This window comes from Pezoporus occidentalis, unplaced genomic scaffold (genome assembly GCF_034315485.1).
Source record: "Pezoporus occidentalis ecotype Australia unplaced genomic scaffold, CSIRO_AGI_Poc_V1 ctg2, whole genome shotgun sequence".
Taxonomy (NCBI): Eukaryota; Metazoa; Chordata; class Aves; order Psittaciformes; family Psittacidae; genus Pezoporus; species Pezoporus occidentalis.
The window spans coordinates 20,717,501-20,742,035 of NW_026913855.1; the positions used below are offsets into that span (position 1 = coordinate 20,717,501).

At 38.0% G+C, this 24,535-nt stretch overlaps 1 protein-coding gene and 1 long non-coding RNA gene across 2 annotated transcripts in view; one reads left to right on the forward strand and one right to left on the reverse strand.

The window, feature by feature from the left end:
- Positions 1-24,535, reverse strand: part of LOC134163337 (collagen alpha-1(XV) chain-like) — a 118,776-nt gene that overhangs the window by 51,693 nt on the left and 42,548 nt on the right. The window contains 11 exon segments of the mRNA XM_062618130.1: positions 2,661-2,729; positions 6,315-6,467; positions 6,805-6,840; positions 9,251-9,313; positions 12,043-12,168; positions 13,392-13,454; positions 15,464-15,541; positions 19,424-19,486; positions 21,161-21,187; positions 21,909-22,037; positions 24,169-24,287. Coding sequence (XP_062474114.1) covers positions 2,661-2,729; positions 6,315-6,467; positions 6,805-6,840; positions 9,251-9,313; positions 12,043-12,168; positions 13,392-13,454; positions 15,464-15,541; positions 19,424-19,486; positions 21,161-21,187; positions 21,909-22,037; positions 24,169-24,287 — 926 coding nt within the window.
- Positions 21,194-22,081, forward strand: LOC134163343 (uncharacterized). The gene is made up of 2 exons (XR_009964706.1): positions 21,194-21,802; positions 21,894-22,081. It is a non-coding gene; the product is annotated as an uncharacterized LOC134163343 (long non-coding RNA).

A 24,535-nucleotide genomic window follows, 5' to 3' on the forward strand; every position in this document is an offset into this window, starting at 1 on the left:
TTGTTCTAATAAATATTGCCATGCTCGATATTATCATGCAAAGATCTGAAGATCTTTTTTCTTTCAAAGACAACTTTAATCTCGTCACTGCATACTATGCATATTTTTAGAAAATACGAGAAATAAAACTGTTCAAGTGCATTTGTTGTAAGGCATTGCTTTCAATGGTGTACAAATTTTTTAATTTGCCTCCTTGGCTAAAATTAAGATATGTGACGAGTTTCAAGACAACACAGCATTGTCTTGCTAGGTTTAAAAGCAGCTTGAAACAAACATTTTGGGAAGCAAATTCCTCTCTTGTCTCTATATGGTGACATCAGTTGTAGCATACAATTATGACTCTGATGGTAAAATGGACAACAGCTCATTATTGATCATTTTAGAAAGTTGAATGAAAAAAATAATTCAACAGAATTGTTGAGTTCTCTTCATCTGGAATATGATGACAAGACACTAATAAACCAAACACCAACAAAACTTTACATTGATCTGTGTAAGAATGATAACAGAAACCCTGGAAATGATAGCAAACCCTGAAGACAAAATAAGTTGGGTACTTCGATACATGACCACTACTTTCTCATGAAAGATTAATAGAAAAAATCTACAGATACAAAGTAATGTAAATAAGTGTAATTTATTTCCAAGCAGCTGCTTTAAGTTACAGCCTTCTTAGAAGCAGATACACTCTATTCACTCAAACACAATCAGCAACCTCTGGAGTCGTTACAGGATGTAAGCAGCTCATAATACTTTCATGCAGAACCAGTAAAAATGCATAGCATAATCATTTTAATAACTACAGAAAAGCTCTTATGTGCCCTTTTAACTGACTGAAACTTTGTGACTCAGCAGCAACAGGAAAACAAAATTCCAGGATTTTGTTCAACTGCAATGAGACATTTTTTAAGTATTTATATCTGAGTGATTTGGAAACAATGCCTCTTACAAAACCAAAACAGAGAGTAAGGCTGGCATTTAGGCAGGTCAGAATGTGTAAATTTGGCACTGGTTTTGGACATCTCATTTTGGACACTTGCTTGTTTCAGCTAAAGAACTATCTTATTGATTTTGTAACTTCTGTAACAGAAGTATTTCTTGTGCCACTTCTTTAATACCTAGGGAAAGATATGAGCAGGCAAAGGCCTCAAAGATATTGAGTCAGCTATAACTTCAGTGACTCAGAATTACTCATACTTAAAACAATCATGGCAAAAACCTTCTCAAACTCACTCCTGTCTCCTGCATTCAGTTAATTTCTTGGGATTTCTATGATTCATGGAATCATAGAAACAGGGCTGTACAGGGTCTCTGGAGGCAATCTAATCCAATCACTGCCTTGAAGTAGAACCATCAGCAGCTCTAGATCAGATCAGTCATGTCTCTGTCCAGCAAAGCCTTGAAAACTTCCAAGAACAGAGCTCCTACAACCTCCCCAGGCAAAGTGCCCCAGTTCTGCATCAACCTCCTTGTGAACAGGTTTCTTCTACTGTTTGGCCTGAATGTCTCAAGCTGCAAATTGTGATCACTGTCTCTTTCTGGACCATCTGACACTATGAGAAGCAGTTTGGTTTCATCATACTTGCAATATGATGAAACATCAAAGACTTGTAAGCAGCTATTGGATCATGCCTTGTCTCCTTTTTGACACAGTGTCTGTCTTGTCCACATCCACCTTAAAGTGCGGTACAAAACCCCTGGATTTAGTATTTCAGTGCAGCCTCACTAGCCCTGAGTAAAGGGCTATAATAATAACTCTGTATCTGCTCTTTCTGATGTATTCCAGTATAGGGGTTGCCTTATTTGCAGTGACAGTGCACTGTTGCTTAGTATTCAGTCTGCCATCTACCATAACCCAAGGTCATCATCATCACTTTCTCCAGGTCTAGGTAACAAGACTCATTCTGTCAACGCTATGCTTTGAAAGTCTGAATTTTTCTTTTGGAGTGAGCACAGGGGTAGAACTTCTGAAGACCAAACTAGAACAATGCAGACAGCTCTGGGAGAAGGAATGTTGGATAATTGCCTGCTTTAGGGAAGGCATCACAGGCTACAGTTTTGATGTTATTGCTGAGAATGAGGATCAATCTAAATGTTCTCGTAAGAACTCACACATTGTATTCACATATTCCCTACTTGGTGTTTTAAAGCAGCCCACACTAGCAAAAATCTCCTGAAGACACAGTGATGGAGGAAAAAACACCCCTTATTCTAGGACATTGCTTCCACACTACTGGGAACATTTCTTTAGTTTAAAAGTGGCATTTCAGATTATGTCTATTTGATTGTTAAACTATGACATTTCAATTTCAGTAGTGTATGTAATTCATCTTCAAAAACAAGAAGGGCATCTATTAGGGTAAAACAAGAAATAGAGAGCTAGATAATAATAATAAAAAAGACATTTCATCCTTTGGTCTCCCAGAAACACAGCAGAGCAGAATTTAAAAATCATCAGCTAACTTGGCATCAGAGAAATACCATTCAGATTCTTTGGAGGACACAGTTATTGTAATGCTATTCTAGAGCAATTTCATCCAGTACAGTGATTCCAAATCTACAGTTGACTGTGGCTCTGTGTTTCCAAAAAGCAGAGAGCAGGACACAAAAACCAACTTGAAAACCAAAAAATGTTCCCCTCTTCCAAAGCATCCACTTACCTTTGGCCCTCTTGATCCTGGAATTCTGGATTCACTTAATAGGTCAAGGTTACCTGATCCTTCCATGTCCTAATGAAAAAGAAAAAAATGATAGAGAATTTATCTTTTGGTTGCTTTGTTTGTTGGTTTTGTTGCTTTGTTGTTTGTTTTTTTTTTTGTGGGTTGGTTGGTTGTTTTTTTTTGTCCCAGCTGCTCTGTTTTCTGGAGTCCTGTAGAAAGCTGAAAAGATACTGAACAAAAATATATTTGTCTTCTCTCATGAATCCTTTTTTGACCAATGTATGATATTCTGGAGATAGGCTCCACTCAAATGCAATAAGGACATGCTGATCCTGCTTACAGAAAATCCAGTCTTTACACTCTTGCCAATTTACCAACCCATGCAAGAACCAGGAACTGCCAGTTCCAAAGCAACCAAAGAAATAAAATTGCAGGCTGCCATAATAATCTGTTTTACCCCCAGCACCACCGCCACCACCACATATTCCTATACCTTGTGTTATTCTTAATCTAGAATTTGTCAGACTGTACTTCAAACCAGTTGTATGAACCATGCCACCAGGAAACTGTTCCCTTGCTTTTAGCTGAAGTTTTAAATGCAGCTGCATTGGTTAACTGTTTCCTTTTTCTGAAAAGGGAAAATCTTAATCTTTCTTTGCTCCACTTTGCTACTCACAGCCATACAGCCTTAATTTTCAACATCAGTGCCATGTGTTTAATCCTCTCACTTTCCTGTGAGCCACTTTTAATCACTTAAATGGCAAAAAATACATTACTTTTTGAGGGTGGGATGGTTCTCTAAAATGTTAGTAAATTAAATTGGCTTGTGGAAGTACTGATTGATGGAACACTGGATGTTTGTGAATAGGAATGGCAGGCCTGTGCCAAGAACAGCTTTAGCTGGTAGTAGGAGCAAAGCAGAATCTCCTCCTCTTAGTGACAATGAGCCCTTGTATCAGCTTATCATATTTAGAGATCCTTTACTCCTTGCCTACTTAGCTTTTTGCTAGTGTCTTGAAATGGCTCACATTATCACAGATCTCATGCACTCCAGAGATGGTGTAAAGGAAAAGGTGGAAGACCAATTAGATCAGATTATGCTGCTATGGAATGACAACCTAATGCCAAAGTTATGGAAAACATCAACTGATCCGACTCCAGTGAAAAAGAGAGATCTTATTCTTTTGCCCTTTCCCACCAACCCCATGAGAATTGAAAAAACTAAGGAAGCAGGAAGAGTGCACAGCTGGAATCAGGTCCTTCCTTTCGAGGACCATGGTGAGAGACATTGAGTCATCAGGTCAAGGCCTTTCATGCAATTTCACCTGAGACTGAACATTATTCATACTTTTATTTTGCTTCACCATCAGCTATCGATGTATCAAATATCAGCACACAATCTGCTGATATTTTTTCCCTGTTTAACCAAATGTTCGCTACTTATATTAAACCACAAGCTATGCTTCTGGGTCCTTCTTTCCCTTGCCTCCACTGTGCCAATATTTTTTTCCTTTTTAAATGAGTGCTTGATGCTTGCTTTATATTACACACCATCGCTTTTGACATCAGCATGTTTTTAATGGGTTTACCAGGTACCTTCTGCAGCTCAAACTGTTTTTTTGGCAAGCGTAAGTGCCAGCAAACCCCATGCCATTTGGTTTTTGCACATAGCTGATCACAGATGCTAGCAAGTGCTAACAGGAATGTTTTGCAGAAACAGCCTTGCAGCAATAAACAGACTGCCAACCAAAAGGTAGTGTTGCCCTAAAGAACTGGCAGACCACGGTGCTGCCTTAACAGATGGCAGGGGTGGGCATCCAAAAGATCAGCTAGAACTAGCAAGCCTGTTAACAGCAATATTCCTCTCAGGGAAATGACAATCATGCTAACTCTGTTAGGACTAGATGAAGTCCAAGATGAAGCCAGTCAAGGTATTGTTTCTGCGGTTAAAGCTGGAATCCTTCTGTGTTTGTGTCCGTAAAACTGGGGACTTCCTGTTTCCACTCTCTTCTGCTTATCTGCTAACTTTCTTCCTCTAGAGACATAGGTATCAGAAGTAACAAGAGTTTGGTCCTAAATACATAGTACAGGGGAACTCTGGTGGCACAATGAGGCAAAGTTGGCTTCTATTCAAATAGTGTGAATGGGGAAGACTGGAGAATCTCTCAACACTGGATCGTCAAGGGTCACAGAAGATGACTGTAAGTCAGACAAGCCATCATCCTGGGCTAAAACTCAGACCAGGACTAGGATGAAGTTGTGGCTTACCATTGTCCTTATCCCATTCTGAGACAAGTACATATTTATTCAGGAGAAGAGCCTATACTAGCCTTTACAGTGTGCCTAAGTTAAGGCAATAGAGTGTTTGTGTGCTTAGATTTTATGCTGTTCCTTGCTAACAATTACAGTGCTGGTGATTAAGACCTTGTGAACTGCTCTCACTGATATCAGTGAGATTATTAACCAGTAATGTATATAGTACAATATTATTTAGCTAGACATCAGAAATCAGAATATGTCTCTAAACAAGAATTAGTGGTCACCTCTGTTCTTGGAGTACTTGAAGGGTCTCTAGAGTAAGGAAAAAAGAAATACAAAAGAGGTAAATCCTGGAGAAACTTGTGTGAGTAAACTGGTATATTTTAAACAGAACTTTACCACAGCAGTTTTACAGATGGCCACAATTTTGGTTAGATGTTGTTTACTTCTCTGCTGAAACTGCCCTCAGTTTCTATGCAAACTTGTACTATATCCCATGATGTAAAACCATGAAAACCCTGGAAAGACTTTCCTGAGTTAAGCAGCTAAATTACAGATGAAAAATGCATGGAAATATTAAACAAAGATGACTCATATGTCAATGCTGATGTAGGCAATTTTCCAACCTCTCTTCATAAATATGTTAATGCAGCAGCTCTTGTTCTTGAACTTGAGCATGCTCCCTTTGCCTTTCTTTTCTGCAAAGCAACTTTTTGCTCCAAAAGCATCATCTAAGTTCTCAAAAGACATGTTAAGCTCAGTTTAAGCTGGCCAGATGTCATATTTTAAAGTGATGAAAGTATTATTTTCAGAAGCAGATTTGTCATTTTTGGGTTTGGTTTGTTGGTTTTGTTTTTTTTTTAATAGAACACTTTTCCTCTGAGTAGAACAGACCATGAGGTCAGAAACGTCCAACATCTGTCTCTGAATTTACATGCTATGTAAGTGACACGCCTAAACTAAACTTGCAGCCTCAAGAATGACAGTGAGGGATGTCATAGTTTAAGGGGGACCTGCAATTTGATTTCAACAAATACTGACAGGTCTCTATGCACATTTAAATCATTGCTTTAAATTATTTATATGAAAAAAATAAAGTGCTGAAGATTTCCCTTGTAGTATGGTATTTGAGTATTTTATATTAGCAATGATATAAGAATCAAAAATAGTATCTGAACACTGTTACTACTGAATAGTTTCATGAAAATTGCCCCAAAAAGTCCTTTAATTCTGTAGTCTAGCATGGTCAGTTATATAGTCAAATGTAAAAGGAATTGTAGGCAAATTTCAGTCTTGAGCAAATTACTGTCATCTGTCATCAGTTCAGCTTTGAGCTCTCCTTCCTCTGAAGGAAGTAGATCCATAGCTACTACAAACCCCATGATAGCAAAATACCTCAAATCCCAAACTGTAGCTGAGTCCTGGGGGTCCAGGAGGTCCAGGGGGCCCAGGGGGGCCGGGAGGTCCTGGTGGTCCAGGTTTCCCAGGAGACCCAACGGCACCAGCCTCTCCTTTAGGGCCTATTGATCCAGTGTCTCCAGTATCGCCCTAAAATAAAAAGTCAATCTATTGGTAAACGGAACATGAATAAGTAAATGCAAGTAGAATCATAGAACCACAGAATGTTTTGGGTTAGAAGGGACCTTAAAGATCATGTAGATCCAACCTTCCTGCCATGGGCAGGGATACCTTTCTCAAAGCGCCATCCAACTTGGCCTTGGACACTTTCAAGGAGGCGTACATTGGTCAACTGAGAAGCCAAGTTTGCCAACTTCGTTAGGTTTCACAATAATAAACTTTTACGCTTCTCACACCTTTTCAGTAACACGTTTTGGTGCAGTGATACTCTTACCACATAAAGACACTGGTTTTATTTTTTTTTTACCTTTGGACCAGCAGAACCAGGAACACCTTTATCACCCTGTAAAAGAAAACCAATCCTAATTACTTACAGTAAGAGCACAACAAAAACACACTTACAGTATTTTTGCTTAATTAAAATGTCCACAGATTTCTTTGGTGTTTCATTTGATGTCATAATGTTCTTTACATGAAACATTAGACATAAGAAAACATTGTCTTCTTATTTAAAAAGAAAAAGACTGTAATTCAGGAGTTATAACAACAAATGAATAGCTCTGGTCTGGTATGCAGTCAGGATGCAATCCAATCTTGTATTTCAATTATTTCTGCAGATTCTGTGTCTGGAACACATAGAATTAAACACTGAGGGTCACATCCTCATGCTTCTGAACTTAAATGTCAAAACTCTCATGGGATATCACAGAATTAGAAACTGATCCCACACAATTTATCTAGGGCATCATTCCAAATAAGGGATATGATGACTAATATGATTTTAAGGTTCCTCTTCAGCAAACAAATTATTTGATTTGCTTTTTTTACTTTACTTAGATACTGTTTTTTTCCACTTCTAGTTCTTGGAGTAGATAGAAATTCACAGCACACAAATACTTCTTTTCCAAATTGCACTAAATCTAACAGGATTAATTATTTTACTGGCAAGCTCCTGTCCTTACTCATTCAATAGAAATATTGCTCAAGTGAGGTATGAAAAAAATGAGTAAGGACCAGGATTAAAATGATAACAATGTTTTCTTCCAAAAGTAATGGCAAAACCCCCACCAAATTCCACTCCAAGGAATAAACTGACTTTATTTTCAATGCAACCTGCAGTTTCCCCCCATAATCTTCTCTGGATTAATCTCAAATAATGATTAAAAGTAGAAATTGCAATATAGGTTAAATCAAGGTTTCTAGTAGAAATAGAAAAATATTGTTATCCCAAGTTGTTGGGGATTGTATTGAGCAGGTGCAAATATGTGGTGCCTCAATTCTAATTAAAATTTTATCAAATATACACATTCAAAAAACAGGCTCAGGGAGGTTTTGATTTTTTTGTGGATTTGTCCTTGGCTTTTTGAGGATTCTGTGCTTTCTGAAAATTTTATCTTTCTTCCAATTACTTTCCTTGTTAGTCTTTTCCTATAATATGTGATTCAGGATAAGTTAATTTTAGCTAGACTTCTTTCTAATATTTCTTTATATAAAACACATACCACTGATTACAATGAACACAAGATTTCGATGTCTGCTTTGTAACATATATACTGCATCTTCTTGACAGCTACTGGTTCCAATGTGTGCTGCAGTTTTACCAACTTTTTGTAATCACAACTCAGATTCTTCAATCTCCAGAGAAGAATTTTTTTTTTTAAAATCTCGTAATTAAAAAAAAAAAATCTATATAAAAATCAATATTCTGGCCATTACTTTCTTTTACAGTGTGTCAACTTTCAGTGTACACGTGGGAATGTATTTTCAAGATCTTGTAAATGGACAGTGATGCTAAAGCTCAATAGAGAATGAAATTTTCCTGGAGTCTTTGTCTCTATCTTCTCTACAACCTTCTTGAAGTGGGGTGCAAAAAAATGGATTGAGTATTTCAAATATGGACTCAACAGTCCTCATTAAAGGGTTATAATTATGTCTTTATATCTGTTGGGCATGCTTTTACCTCTTTTTCACCAGATTAAATGGTTTGAGTTTCTTCAGCCTCTCCTCATTAGTCATGTACTCAAGGCCCCTGCCTATCTCCATAGCTCTTTTTGCTGCAATGTCTCTGTCTTGTCCACATTCTTCTTGAAGTTGGGTGCAAAAAAATGAATGCAATAATTTGGGCAAACATTAAAAAAGTGTGGCAATTTTGCAATATGTACTTTCTGGTTCTATGGCAACACATGAAATTCTGTCTTCTGGATGCTATGATCCCTTGCTTTCATCTATATGTTCCCCACTCCTCCCCTTTTTCTGGCTAAAGTACTCATCTGATCATGCATAAAGCCAAACAGTGCAGCAAGTGAACAGAAAACTGCCAGGTTAGGATCCTGAAATGTCTAATTAAGAGTTGAAGGAAGGCCGAAACTGCCACAAATGTGGAAATGGCATATCCTACCTGGGGGCAGCAGCAGTGGAGTAGTCAGCAGTTAAGGCAAATATGGGCTGCTGCAAGGTAATATGCTGTCAGTCTGTGCCAGTCTGGACTAGTTGGAGTTTTCTTTCTGCCCCATAGTAGCTCATATTGAATTTTGAATACTGCATGCTGCAGAAAATGAGACTGTACCCAACAGGGAATTCTGGATTTCTGAATATGCCTTTTGAGATACATTCTAATAAGCTATTAGCAGCTCTATTCAATTAAAACCAATTGAAACCAGCCAACACTGCATTGCAGGGACAATTATTTATGATTTTTTTCAGCCTAGAACTGACAAAGATTTTTCATTGAAGTGGAAGCAAGACAGACTTACCTTTTCTCCCTTCTGTCCTGGCGGGCCAGCCACTCCATCAAGACCAGGAGGACCTTGAGGACCCTGTAGATGTAAAGCAGGGTAAATCTATAAAGTATAAAGACGTATAAAATCTATACATCTGTAGAGATGTATATCTAAAGCAGGTGCCACGAGAGTGCATGTATGTAAGTATTTTCGATCAACTGATGATACAGCATTATGTGTATAATGTGCAGCATAAGGTAGCATATAACACCATTAAGTTCTATCAATCATTTGTATTTCTTGTCTTCAGAGTTTTGTTTTGTACCAAAGCCATATCTAAATATATTTCAAACAATATGTATCTAAAAGTATAAATTAATGACAAAACAATACAAAATGATATAAATAAGCATAATGTAATTATACAGTTAGCATGAAAAATAATGGGGCTATCCAAGCAGGTTTTGACAATATTACTACAGATATGATGGGGGTTGATGGTGGCACACCTGCCATCCGCACTTTTGACAACCTCAGTGTCAGGCAAGGACTAGCTGAGAAAATGTTGGTATTGCCAAAGTCAGAAAGTGGACCAGGTTTTCTGTGTGCCTCACTTTAATTTTGCCTTAAGACACATATTTTTAGTTCTCCACCCAACTGTTTTGTATCCATGACTTAGCATGCATTTGAGTGAGTAGTATGGCTGGGAAATAATGGCTTTGTAGGGTCAACCAGTCAATCTGTGAAGTATTGAAGGCCAGCCCTCAGTAACTATGCATGAAAGAAAGGGAGCAGTTACACACGTATTCGTATGCTCTGTGCTTTTTTCAATTTGGCTCTGAGAGCCTTTCATTAAGTTTACAGGTGTGCATTCTGGCCTCTGAGAGTTTTTATTCGTTTATTTATTCATCTGTTGTAGGGAAGGATAAGTATGGCTGCAGAAGGAGATGGAAAACATTATTTTCCTCTAGTGTTTTCAGAATGGTCACAAAGGCCTCATTTTCCCTGTACTCCTTAACTCCTCCCTCTGCCATTTTTCCCTTTGGATACACTGTATGTGATAAAATAGCTAATCAATCCTTTTCAATATGAAAAGGAAATATTTTCAGTATGCTTCAAGCACAATCATGTTGTATTTTGCCATGATTGCATAGACGCAGGAAAATTAGAAGAGAGGCTGGGCTAACAGCAATAATTGCTCTAAATTTTACCGACTATTTTCCCTTAACTGCTTAGAAATTTTAAGTTTCATTGCTCCAAAATTGCTTGTTTCCTTTATAGCTTTTGAGTAGTCTCTGTCATGTAGCTAGCAAGCAACGCTTGGAAATTTGTTACTCACTTCAGGGTGTATTCTTTCATTTGTGAACTACTTTTTAAAACTTACCATAGAAAATATCCATATACAATACTATGAAGCACTTCAGTTTCATGTAGCATTTAGGAAATATGTGTTTAATCACATCAATATCACATCAGTATCAGATGCAATGTGGAGCAGTTAGAGAAGCAGTATTTCCCATTGCAAAAGGAGGCCTTTACCCAAACATTTCCAAGACACACTTCTCATCAGGAGAGATGTTATGTCACAAAGTCCTTGATTTAGGAAGAACTTCAGCCTGCACACAACTTCAAGTAATTGACTACTCTTTTGAAATTAGGATTTGCAAATGAATTTAATTAACATCTATTTCAATGTGTTACTGAATGAGGATTCCAATCCAAAAATTTTTTCAATCATTAAATTTTGCTTTTACTGATCCTAGACTCTTTGTGTTTATTTTTTTTTTTTTTAATTTTTATCTAAACATAAAGAAAAACATGGGAAAACATGCCTGGTCATGGAGTAGACTGCTTCTGATAGTAAAGCCTTAAGATGCTAAGAGTCTTCATTTTACTAAAAAATGCTTCTCCATTTTGAATATATAAGCACTGGGGAGCAACACTGAACTTACATTAGAAGGCAGAAGACCTATAATTATTCTCTAAGGATACTGTGGTTCTGAAGATACTGTGGTTCTGAGAAATGTTTCCAAAATAGGCATTTTCATGACAGGTCTCTGCAGGATGTTTTAGAATGCTTGACACTCTCCTAAATCCCAGAGGATGTGTTTTTTTGCTAGGTCTAAGCCACTCATTCAGTGACAAAATAGCTTACCTTCAGACAATTAAAATACAAAGTAAGGTAATTAATTGAAAGCAAGGAAAGTCTAGCTGGGTTTTGCATTTATGTAGAAAAGCTATGCCTTTTTCCTAGTTATATTATAGGACTTCTGTTCGTGTTTAAAGTGAGACAAAAGGTACAATGAAGTATATGCCTAAACTGCTTCAGTGCCATGGTCTTTAGCACTAGCCATTCTCTTAATCTGGAGTATTCACAGCACTTAGTGGGAGTAAGAGTTTCTATGTATCTGAAGAGGAACAAGGAGGAGATTTCCTGAAGGAGGAAATTTATTTAATTCAATTTATGCTAAAAATTCCCTGCAGATTAGGTAAGTGATTTAGCAAACTTCATTTTCTGGAAAGCACAACAGGAAAAGTAATCCTTAGGCTTATGCAGTGTTGGTAAAAACATCCTTACTTTTTATTTATTCTGGTCCAGGTTGACCAGTATGTCTGCCAAATGTACATCCTGCTGTGGATTAATATGCTTTGGTTAACTAGACATTTATTATATATATTTTTTTATAAAAAGTATGCATAAAATCCAAGCTCTTAAGTTAAAAATATTCTGCAATATTCTTAAGAATTATATGGGCTGTAAGACTTAGCACTTAGCCTTGTAGGACAGAAGCAACATTAATGTTTGTGCATAAATGGCTACTCACCTCAGGGCCTTCTTCACCAGAAGCTCCGTCTTCCCCTGGTGACCCAGGAGGTCCTACATCTGAATCGGGTGCGGGCTTTCCTGGAAGACCAGGATGTCCGGGAGGCCCTGGTGGCCCAGGAGGACCCTTGAAAAATCAGTATCATTGTTAGAAATGACCCTATCCAGGTTCATTTGTATAGATGTGGAAGAGGAAAAGTTCACACAGACTATTCAGATTCATAAAACTATCAGCTTGAGTTACCATCCACCTTCTGCTTCATTAAGAACCAATTTTATATTCACAGATACACACTTCACCTAGGGCACATTGACCTCCTCCATCCTTGCTCTCTGAGCTATGCCACCTCACCTCATGGCATGCACAGCAAGCAGGAAGGCAAAAACCAAAAAATTCTGTCTCGGCTCTCCTTAGTTCAGTACAGACCTTAGAGATACACCAGTGATCGACCTAATGTTAAACTTAACCCTGAGCACATGGAACCGGGTAGTTTTTTCTGTTTATTTCAAAGGGTTTCTCAATGCGATTGCTGCAGCACTGAGGATGTGTACTCATGGTCAAGATCTCACTGTGCTAAGTGCTGTAAAAATGGCATTTGCTCCAAACATCTATCCTGTGTAGACACGAGCATTTAAATTTAATAAAATGAATGAAATATGTTACTTGAGGAGAAATAGTATGTTTACAAATACTTTTTCTCATGTGCAACTTCATCCTTGTTACTGATTGTATTAGCAGGCAAACGCGGACAGTTTGAAATTTTGGGGCATGGAACTCCTTCCCAGGGACAGAAGTCTGGCATCCCATGTTACACAGCCCAGAGAACCTCACTCAGGAACACGTACATGAAAATCTTTCTAACATGCACTGAGCCAAAGCATCCCTCTGTACTACCCAGCCTTCATGCAACAGTGTTAAAATTCTTCACAAGGGCAAGGATACAACGAAGTTCTAATTGCCATTAAAATGGATCAACAGTGGAAGTTGTAGTGTAAAATCAATACTTAATTTTTAGAACAGTTATTATAAATTAAAGGAAGCAAAGAACAGTGTAATTCCCATCTCTCTCCTCTTTACTGTCTTCTCAGAATCAGATTAAAAGCATGTTCTCATTTTAAAAAGTCTTCTTGCTTTTACTTCTTTGTTGTCCTCTTTCTTTCTCATACTTCCTCACTCACATACACTTAGGCCTTTTCAGATCTTGAAATGAAACCCTACAAAGCATTTTTGGATGCTGTGAATTAAGCATGTACAAAATTTGCATTGTGAAATGGACCTTCTACAGTCTGGATGAGGAAAGAAAACTTTTTTATTATGCTAATGAGAAATAAACATCAATATATACTTACTCTTAAAATCTCGGTTTCTCCATCAATGTCTCCTGAACCCGATTCTTCAGGTTCCAGTCTATTCTGAAATTAGGAGAATTCCATTTTAAAATACTGCTTCTAAAGTTGCAAATGAAAATATCACTTGACAATTACAGCAAATACAATTATAGTCAATATCCCTGCAGCAGACTGTCATAAACTGTGGAAATTCTAATACAAAAAAAAACATTTCAGCCCTGTTTCTGGTGTTTCGTACCATCGCGATGTCCGAGTAACAAGTGGTTTCCTTCAGACATCAGTACTGGGATTGATCATGTTTAATATCTTTGTGGACAACATGGACAGTGGGATTGAGTGATCCTCAGCAAGTTTGGCGATGACACCGAGCTGTGTGGTGCTACCTGCCTAAACAAGTAGCCACTGTTTCCTAGATTGTGCCTCTTAGGTCAAAACCCAAATTCTAAGATTCCTACAACTTGAACCTAAAGAGGCAATTTATAAAGGGAAATTAATAAAGCATTTTCTAAAATATTTTGTTAGAAAAAAGTTTGGGTTTAGTATTGCAATCTAGTTGTACTCATCTATAAGACAATTTCATAGACTCAAGCTTTTTCAGCTTTCAACAATCTTCCTATATTGTGGAACCTATAGTGAAAACTATACGCAGCATACATACTGTCAAAATTTTTTTTTAAAACCTCCAAAGAAAAAAGTATTATTCATGGTAAATTTGCCATCCTGCAGTTTCTCAGCATAGTATATATAGCAAAGTGAAAAGAAGTCCAGTTATCCATTTTTATAGAGCTTGCTATGAAAGTTTCATAGAACTCATAATTTCAAAAACTAAAAGAATAAACCAAGATGTACAACAAACTTGGCTGTTGAAGTAAGACTTTTTTACATGCGAGTTCCACCACATTTAAAATGAAATGTCATCTCATATAAAAGTAAATTAATTACAGATTCCAGCTGCAAGTTCTTGATGAATTCCATAGCTGTGTATGCTTTGTAAACTACAGTCCAAAATGCACAGAGAACTAGTACCCAAATCAGTTATAATAGTACCAAAGCTAATGTTTCTAAAGCCCCTGTGTAAGGGATGCATTCCGTGACTGCACTGAGACTTCCTTCACTCGAGAATAAGAAGTCTTGAATCTTGCTATCATCACAGACAACAGGAGAGTAAAGGTGGTGCAGGACCTGGTGTTCACTGCTACATTTAAAGAAGTAGCCTTTGGGCAAGAAAAGCTGTTGGATTGGAGGACTTTGTCCTAGTGATCTGAAGCTGTCTTCAAGTCAGGATCAGTGGAGGCTAAATGGTGCAGGCCTTCATAACACTGCTACTCTACTTCAATGCTGCAAAACCAGACTGGTACAGTTTAGCAGACCCTAGATCAGGGAAGCACATCATCCAGTTTGTTCATGAAATATGTTATAAGCTATCTTGTTAAATACTCACAATACCCAGTGTGACAGATAGTTTTGTTTAAAAGTCCACTACAGGACTTCACTGCTGTTAGTGATGGGCTGTGTCTACATGTAAAATAAGGTCCCGCACCATGAACTTAAAATTCTTTTTAAGCTGCATATACGTGTATCCTCATGGAAACAGTGGGAAAGTTCCTAGCACAGAAAAGAGATGAAGCTGAAACATATTCTTTAACACTGCCGAAGTACTGAACATTCAATATGTAAACGCTGTCACCATGCTGGTAGGTGTTGTAGTAGTTAATGACAGCATAGGTAAGTGACTGTCGAACCATTTCTGTGTTCAGTAAAGGGAAGAAATGAATAATTCAGATTTATAATGTTTTTTTAAGGAAGTTTTGGTCTGTTGTTCTCACATATATTATTGATCTTGCCTAGGAGAGCACACACATCGACTGGATTTCTAAAATGTGAATATTGGGTGTTTACGTAAATAACATTACACATTAACCAGACATTTATTTGCACTTCTCCATGAGTGTTTTAGAAAACATGATTATCTCTGTAGCAGTCAGGCTACTTTCCCAAAGGAAACGTCCTACTTAGTTCTGGATTCCTCTGTGGTAAACTGAGCTCAATGACAGAGGATCCCAAATACTCACTAATCCTCTGGAAGAAGCAGATGGTCCGGCAGGTCCTGGTGGGCCAGGGGGTCCTGGCAATCCCTCGCCAGGATCACCCTAAAAGGGGAATGAAGATAAAGCAACAAGGTTTTAATCATGTAAATGCAGAGCGGGATTTTTCAGCACTGGCTGCAGCCTGTGTGGATTTCTAGTCACAAGAAATAACAAATGTGTCTGCTTTGATGCTATGAGCAGAGTTGAACTTTGTTAATTTCTAAGACAAGCTCCCAAGAAACATGATCTTTGTATTGGCAAAGGAAGAAAGGACTTTGCCCTTTCTGGCTTCTGCAATGATTTTGCAAATGTGCAAGCAGCATTAACAGTGTTAGACAGTATAAATATCTTGTCACAATGTTTTACTGTTGGTCTTGCACTTTTAAGGTACATTTTAGGCCCATCCCTCCACAAATAAGTAAGTAGAAAGTGTGTTCACACCACGGTACTCAATAAGTAATTTCTTCATGTCACTGGCACCATCTGTAATACTTTCTCCAATACCACCATGTCATGATTATTCCATGTGTTGACCTTTATCGACTGCCAAGACAACAAAAAATCCTGTTCAGAGCTGTGCCATTTTCTCTCATAATTACTACCATCGCTTCTACTTTGGCTTTCTTACATCACCCCTAACCTTTTGCTGAAGCTAGTATGAAGGGCTTCTTCTTAAGATATTTACAAGATATTTCTGCTCAACTCCAGCATTTTTCACTCAAGTCAGGACTGATGTTCTGTCTCAACTGTTTTAATTTAATCTGGAAGTATTTTATTATGTATCTTTTCATTCTCAACCATCTATGTGCCTTTTTCAGGAGAATTCACTATGCAATATTTGACCTTTGTATTTTAAACTCTTTTGGGAGAAGGGTGCATCTGCATCCCCCGAAATGGGGGCAATGGGTTCATAAGTAGCTGGCAGAGCAAAACATTATGACTGCTTATTATTCATGTTGGCACATAGGACCATAGGATTGGCACTCATTTAATTTCATTTTTTGAAGTCTTGTATACCTCTAAAAGTGATAGAGCCAGCTTTTTACCTAATACATCTGTTGGAGGGAATGCCAGGAGAAAATGCAGTGCCTTCTTCTCCCTCCCTAGCTGTCTCACATTTCTTGCCTTTGGCATTCAATAACCACAGTTCACCATACTGATGAGTTCCTCAATGTGCATTTTAGACATTCTTCCTACATGGTGATCCTGTTTTCAGGAAAGACGTACATTTAGAGGCAAAGAAAGAGTGATGTAACTGCTCAATTCCCGAAGCTTCTCTCAACACTGGGAATGAAAAACTCAGCTTTCCCTCTACCAATGCTTTCACATAGCACAGATTGTTGCCCTCCATATTGACACTGCAGAGCTGTAAGGTGTGACCTCTTTCTCACTTTGCACCAGGAGCAGAGAAAACAGTGAAAACAGACTGTTTTCACTGAGCTTTCTTAACAGGGTAGAAGTCATAGAGACATAACTAACACTGTTAGCCAGCCTCTACTGATCTATGCTTTACCCTCTGACCTGCAAATTTGTCATCTGGACTTACTAGCACTTTATGTTCTCTAAATGCGTATGTCCAGTTAATAGCAGGAAACACTGAGTTTTCCCTGCCTCTTGATCACTTGCCCTTTACACTTGAGAATTCATTAGATAAATGTATTCATTAATTTCTTTGTTCCCTGTGGCTTTGTCAAACGGTTTCTATAGTGATACTTTAGTCATATTCACAGAGAATGTGTTTAGTTAATTTCGGGTTATTTTCACTGTCTGCCAGCATGCTCATTTACAGATACTTTTCATTCATTTTAACATATCCTTTGCTTTTTTTTTTCAGTGAATATTACATTAGCTCCTGCTAGAATTCTGTGCTTGTTTTCATACTATTTCTTTCAAATGTGTGTACTACAAGGAAGAAAAATCCCTCCCATTTAGATCACAGTCATGTCTTGGAAGCCTAATTGTATCCATTTCCAAAGACCATATCATCTCGCTGTATCTCTGTCATCCTTCCTGACAAAGCCCTGACAAAAACCTGCAAAAACTTAGGTTATAAATGAAGGCCCACTGGAGAGCCATTAGAAGTTGATTCTCCTTGGAGCAGCAGGCCTGCAGTCTCCCCTTGGATCAGGACACCATCCAAAATAACTCCTTGATGTTGAGAGCCCTCCCTTTTTAAGTGAGCGATTGCACATTTTGGATCATTTGCCGTAAATTTTAAGAATCAGAAGTGGTAGTGACAAATCCATAGAATAATTTAAGTTGGAAGTGACCTTCAAAGGTCATCAAGTCCAACCCCCCTGCTATGAGCAGGGACATCTTCAACTAGATCGAGTTGCTCTTACACGTGACATCCGAAATGAGTAGCTGATGTTGGTGGAGCTTTAACTGAATTTGAACAATAATTTTCATTTAGCCTCAATTTATTGGTTCCTTGACAACAAGGACCACAGTGAAAAAGTGACAGGCCAGGTCCCCACTCTGCACTAACACGTAGCACCCCATTTATTATCACCTTTCCATTTTCAATTAGAAGAACCAGAAACGGGCAGGTGGATCTTGCTACTGTTCCTCAAATTTAAGTATTATTATGCTGAAAAAGAACTGACTGTCTTTAGAGAGCATAACTGGTTTGATTTTTTTTGTGTGCACACATCACCTCTTTAAGCTTTGCTCACCCCACTAACATAACAGGTCCTAGGAAATCACACTGACCAGGGTGTGTGTCTTCTTGGCTGTCCTGCTTTCTGCTGCAGGAATTGGGTCTGCTAAAATATAATCAAGAAAAAGCTCTGCATATGAAGCTGTCAGTGTTCCTTAGTTCTTTTCAGTATGTTAATTTCTTTTTTTAGTACGTTTACTACACCTCATTGAAGTATCTCTTGAAAATATTAATCCTGTTTTAATAATGGAAAATAAAGTTTAAGATGTCTTTATTAAAATTGTCACGTAAGTTATCAGGAATAAATTACAGGAGTCTTTTGCTTCCAGATATTAGCTCACTGTGGCTAAGCTGCTTCTCCTGCTGCCAAAACATTCTTCTTCTGATGCCTATTCTAATCAATAAAGTAAAGCTGGGGACTATTCTTTAGCCCTGAGGTCAGGTAGAACAAACTGGCTGTGTTTATAAAGTACTTAGGTACCTGACCCCGGGTGTCCTTTCAGCTATGTTTAAAGCTAATATTTTGAGTATGGGGTTTTGGTGCAATTTTCATGAAATAACATGAGAACTATACTGCAACTCATCCGCATGATGAGTATTTCAAAGTAAAAAGCCCGCTGGAATAGCACTGCGGCGGAGCATTTACAATGACAGAGACAACCCGTGCACAGGGTCCTCTTGTAGCATACTGGGAACAGTTAACAAACAATGCTACTCATGGGCAGTGCCGAGGCATTATGAAGCCTGAATTGGTTTGGTAAACACACGAAACAAGTTATTAACTTAGCACTTGGACTTACTGGCTGAATGCCAATTTTTGTGTACATCATGTGCTTTAATGATAGATTAATCCATTATCAATCACTTTATCCTGGAAGCGATACAAGTTGTTACTTCAGACGGTTTAACTCTTATTTTCATTATGTTAATTTCATAAGAGTAATATGATTATATTGCCTCTGTTAAATCACTTAGCCAGTGGAGTAAGTTGCACAGAGCAGTTGTATATCGCAATCGACTTTATTAAGTGTTACATATATATTCCTTAGTTCCCCTGTGAAAGCTCAACTTTTTCTACAGCTGAAGTTTATTCATGTTCTCGAAAAATCCTTATGGTTTCTATTATGGCTATCCTTCATGCAGATTCATGGGTGAATAGCAGGATGTTTGAATTCTTCCTGTGATTCCCTATTAATATTATTCTTTCTCTCAAACTGTACCAAATTATCACTTGCCCAACCATAAATGGGATCTGATTGATTGTTGGTTATTAACAGGACACATACCTTTTCTCCTTTTAGGCCTGCTTTTCCTTTCAGACCTGGCAAGCCCTGAAGTCCATTTTTGCCCTAAAAGAAAGTAATTTTTTAAATTAGACATTATCGTTTTATGCAGGTTGAAGAGACCGTACAGAGGCTGGACATAAGGGTGCTAGATTCTAACTCTTGTTTTGCACAGTGGGAGGAGATAGGGGACCTTCACCTTTGCAGCTGGCAGTGCACAAAGTGTGCTTCACCAAATCTGCTTTGCCCACAACAAAGTGGCAGCGAAGCCTGTTTGGAGGATACAGATGGAAAGACTTGGCAGTCTTCATTTGGATTTGATAGGTGAACCAGACAGATCTGATGACAAATATTTTGAAAACGATAATGCTCCACTAGAACAAATAGGGACAGGTGTCTGAAAAGTCCTCTTCAAATTTTCTGTCTCTTAGCCATTTACTTATCTAAGAGATAAGAAACTCTTCATTTATTCTGAAGTTGCTGAGTATGCTTTCAGCAGGTGAATTCTGGGCTAGAATTCCTCTTCCCTAACAACTTCCAAATTATGGGAAAATGGTCACTTGGAAGAAGCCTACTTTTAATTTGATACAGAAGTGATGGTCAAAAGAGAGTATTTGCCACTACTGTGAACTGCTGCCCTGAGTGCATCAAATCATATCATGGGCATTAGCCTGTTCCCACCTTCTACTGAAATCCTTTTTGCCTTAACCCACCTGAATATATCCAGCTCCTACCAAGTAGAATGCTCCATGACAGGGAATGTGTGGTACTACATAGCAATTTTAGCATATTTTCCATTCTAAACCTCACTAGTCAAATTAATCTCAAATAATCTTTCTATATATGTTCACCTTTTCTACACTTAACACACACGCCCTTCCTATAGAGGCTGATCATTGGCTAGAAACTTCCACTAGCTTAAAAGTCAGTGCTATTATAAAGTGGTGCTATTTGTAATTCAGTTAGGACACAGATGCATGAAGTGACAGCAACAGGAAAGAGTAAGGAAACAAAGAAGCCAGGTAGTCAAGCGTCTGCAGAGGACAGATGCACAAACAGCAGCTGAGACATTTATAGAATATGAATTTGTTATTGTGTGGGTTGCTGGGCAATACTTCACTGTGGAGGATGCATATACAATCTGTCAGCAGCTTGTGGTAAACTGACATACGAATGGGAGTCACCTGGAGAGGGGTGGAAGGAGCATTATAGGAAGATGACAGCAAATGTGAAAGAAGAAAGGGTAAAATAGAGGACTGCAGAGACAGGAAAGTGCAGTTGAATTACTGCATAAGACTTGAGGGCTGAGAGGTACATCTGGAAAGTTAACAGCAGCTGAGGTTAGGAGCATGCAATATGGCAGCATATGTGTCTGAAGAGTCAATGAAGAACATTGTTTTGTCCTGGAAGAGGTCTGGGTCTGAGTTTGCCCTTTTTTTTTGAAGTTCCTGTCTGAAACCAAACCAGACTCACCAGATCTGGACTCTTGCAGAGCTGCTTATAGCATGCCATGTCTCTTTCTTTATAACTGGGAAATCATAAATTTCTCTTAGAAACCTGGGTCCCCCTCTCTAGGCAACCTGAGGAAGTCAACTGCAGCACCAGAGCTGCCATCTAAAGAGAAGACAGGAAGAAAGCACTTTGCTGCTTAAGCTTCCATGTAGCTGAGTCTCTGATAAAAAATGTTTTGTTTTGTTTTGTTTTCTTCAGTTAACCAAATATGCATGAAAGAGTACTTACGGGTAACCCGTTTTTGCCAGGAGTGCCCTAAAATAAAACATCCTTGTTAGACAAGTAGATAAATCATTGTAACAAAGAAGCAACAAAAGAGAAAAACAATGAACTATAGCTTGATGTGTCATGTAGTAACAAAACAAACCAGAACTGTAAGAAATACTATCTCACAGTGTGATCTGTTTTTCACCTCTGTTTAGAATGATACAGATTTATAATTCTATATGATTTAGCATTATAGAATTATCATGGAATCGTAGAACGGTTTGAGTTGGAAGGGACCTGCAAAGGTCGTCTAGTCCAATCCCCGTGCATATCCATGTTTTACTGTTTACATCTTGTGCTGATGGTTCAGAAAGCTATGACATATGAAACATCCTGGATATACAGAAGCTACTGAAGGAGGCTTGAGAGTTCTGAAGCCCAGTAGCTTTGAACATGTTCAAATATGACAGCTGGGAGGGTGGTGCAGTACTGCAAAAGCTGCCCAAAGAGCACTTCTCTATGAATATTAGCACATCAGCTGTTTGCCTTGTGCTTTCTGATGACTGTCTCTCATCAACACTTTTATAGCTGCTGACACATCTGCAAAGCAGATACGACACTTCTTGATTTGATTTGGTGGCTCTAAAACCCCATCTTGTAGAAGTAAGGCACTGTGTATGAAGTTGTGAAGTTTCAGCCCTTTATGCATGTGTGATGAGCGACCCTTTCTAAAATACATGAATTCTTTCAATAGACAGAAAATACTCACGGGCTGACCATGTTGTCCAAGTTTCCCTGGAGGTCCAGGAGGTCCTTGATCTTTTTTCTCCACATCTTCTTCTCCTGGCATTCCTGGAGATCCTGCGGACACACCCTCTCCTGCCTGACCTCTCTGGACCTGTACAATACAATGTGAAGAATGAAAAATGTGTTGCATTGCTTTTCCCATTTTTTTCCTTTCTTCCCTCTCTCCTAGAGCTCCTGCTTTGTTCAATGCAATCAGAAACCTGTAAGGCACCATACAGATAACATACTCCATTCAGCAAAGGCAGTCCACATTAGGGATCATTCATGCAAGTTTAAATAAATTGCTCACTGAGATGGAAAAAACCAAGAGCTGGTTACCCACATGCAAGTGATCATGGCCTAACTTCAGATCTGCACAGATCTGCAGAGTCTGAATCAATAATGTAGGTTTGAAAAAGACCAGTTTCACAAACTCAGTCTGGGAAAAAAATCGTGAATATTAAAAATGAATGTTTAGGAATGCTTTAAACAAGTACCCTGAGATCTACAACTCTAACAAAAGAGTTTTATATATCCATTTTGGTTAAAAAAGAAAGTTATAGAAGAGGAACTGAGGAAACTGATAACAAAGAGTAAAAATGGACAACCAGCAAGAGCAAAAATTGTCTAAGGAACAAAATAAACCTTTTCAGTTGTGAAGCTCAGACTCTAATACATACTTAAATTAAAATCCAGTATAGATGATGGAACATTTAAGTCACCGTTGTATCATATCTTGAAACAAGCACTAGGATTTGCTCACATTTTACAGCAGCAATGAAATATTTTGAGTTTCTTTAGTAACTAATGAAGCTAAGAGGCATGCAATACAGTGAATATCCAAGCGTCAGGTAGGATGACAGCTTTCAGCAAAGGAGCTGTTAGCTGCTTTTTTAAAGATCTTATTGGGTTTTGTTTCTAGGAAAGTTCCCAAAGACTAGAGGTTATTTAATCTATTACCATTAGAGATCTTTTTTCCCATCTGAAAAAATGTTAGAAGAGAACACAGATAACTAAGATATGTGTAAGATCATAAGATGAGTGAGATAACAGGATTGTTGATATAGGTCGATCCTGAAAGAAATTCCTGCTTGGACACTTACAAGACAGCCTATCCAGGATTTCTGGAAGGCATCTCTGACAGGTGAAAGATGTCCAGATACAGCCTTTTCTAGAGTACTGCTAAAAAAAGTGTGCTGGCAGCCTAGAGAAGCTGGGCATGGCTGTAAACAACATTTATTCATATAACTGCTCTGATACAGACATGAGTAATACAAGAATGTCAAACAATTTTGCTGACTTGCTTCAACTTTGCTCCTTTATAAGGCCATCTACTAGGAGTAAAAAGGTTGTTCAGTCTAATATTTTATTAATCAAAATATCTTTTTCCTGTGAATGCCAGGAAAGCTGTTGGTTGCTTTTTCAGTGGATTTTTTTTTTCTCTCTAGGTGTTAAATGTGTGCAGCTGTCAGTAGGCAGCATACCCTGCTTCTTAAAGAAATAACTAGGAGTTGCAGATACTTCTCCAGTGCAATCCAGGAGATGGAATATAGGATCAGCCTCTTGGATGGTAACTTGTGTAAGGTTTGGTTTATAAAGAGATAATTTGCACAAACTATGCATTTTAAGATAGTCTGTGGGCAACTAGGAAATCCATTGATACACATTTTAGACATGGATTCCTCCAGAGTTTACTGTGTTTTAGAGTTTAACTTCTGTTTGGACCACCTGATAATGAAGCACTGTGATAATGAACTGCTTTTATGCACTTGGTACTTCACACAGAAGCACTTAGTGAGCACTCAAAGGGCCTAATTTTAAATCTGTTTATATACCACTTTCACCTGCAAGGCATTTACTAAGACCAAGCTGCCTGCTTTTAAGGTACAAAAACCATGGGCTTTTAAGGCACAAAAACCATGGGCTTTTAAGGCAAGGATTTATGTTGGTTATTTTCTGTGTTTCTCAGTTTCTTAAATGCAAAACTGAAAGAACAATTTTGGTTTGTTAGTCAAAAATCTCAAGCCCATCTCAATGGTTATAGATCCCAACTTCTGCATAGCGTCTGCGTTATTGTCTGATGTCATGAAAGGACATTCAAGAATTTAAAAAGTTGCTTCTGTTTGGCATGCTTCTAAGATGGACTAGATAAAGGTACCACCTCAGAAAAGCGTTTAAAATTCATATGTTTTCCTGCTCTTGGAACAAAAAGATAAGGCATATTATGAACCCATTATACAGACCTCCTCTCTGTTTACTCCTGGCAAAGTACTATCACCAGAGCCATCTTCTTCTCTTAAGGTTTTCTGTGTTACAGTGGTGGACTCATTGTTGCCTTGTTCAGTTTCCATGACAGCTGAATCTAAATAGAATAATCACTTATTAATGAGAGACAGAGCAAAATAAACCTGCCCAGAGCTATCTATGAGAGCACAGATCCTGCAAGTTGATTGAAAAAAAAAGAAATTATTTTGATTATGACCAAAATATATTCCAAATATTAGTATTAGTTGTCTAATAACTCTGAAAATTTTAGAAGGAAAAGAAAAAAAAAGAAAAAAGTGAGAATAAAATTATAAACCAGATGTTTATTTTAAGAACAAAGACTGT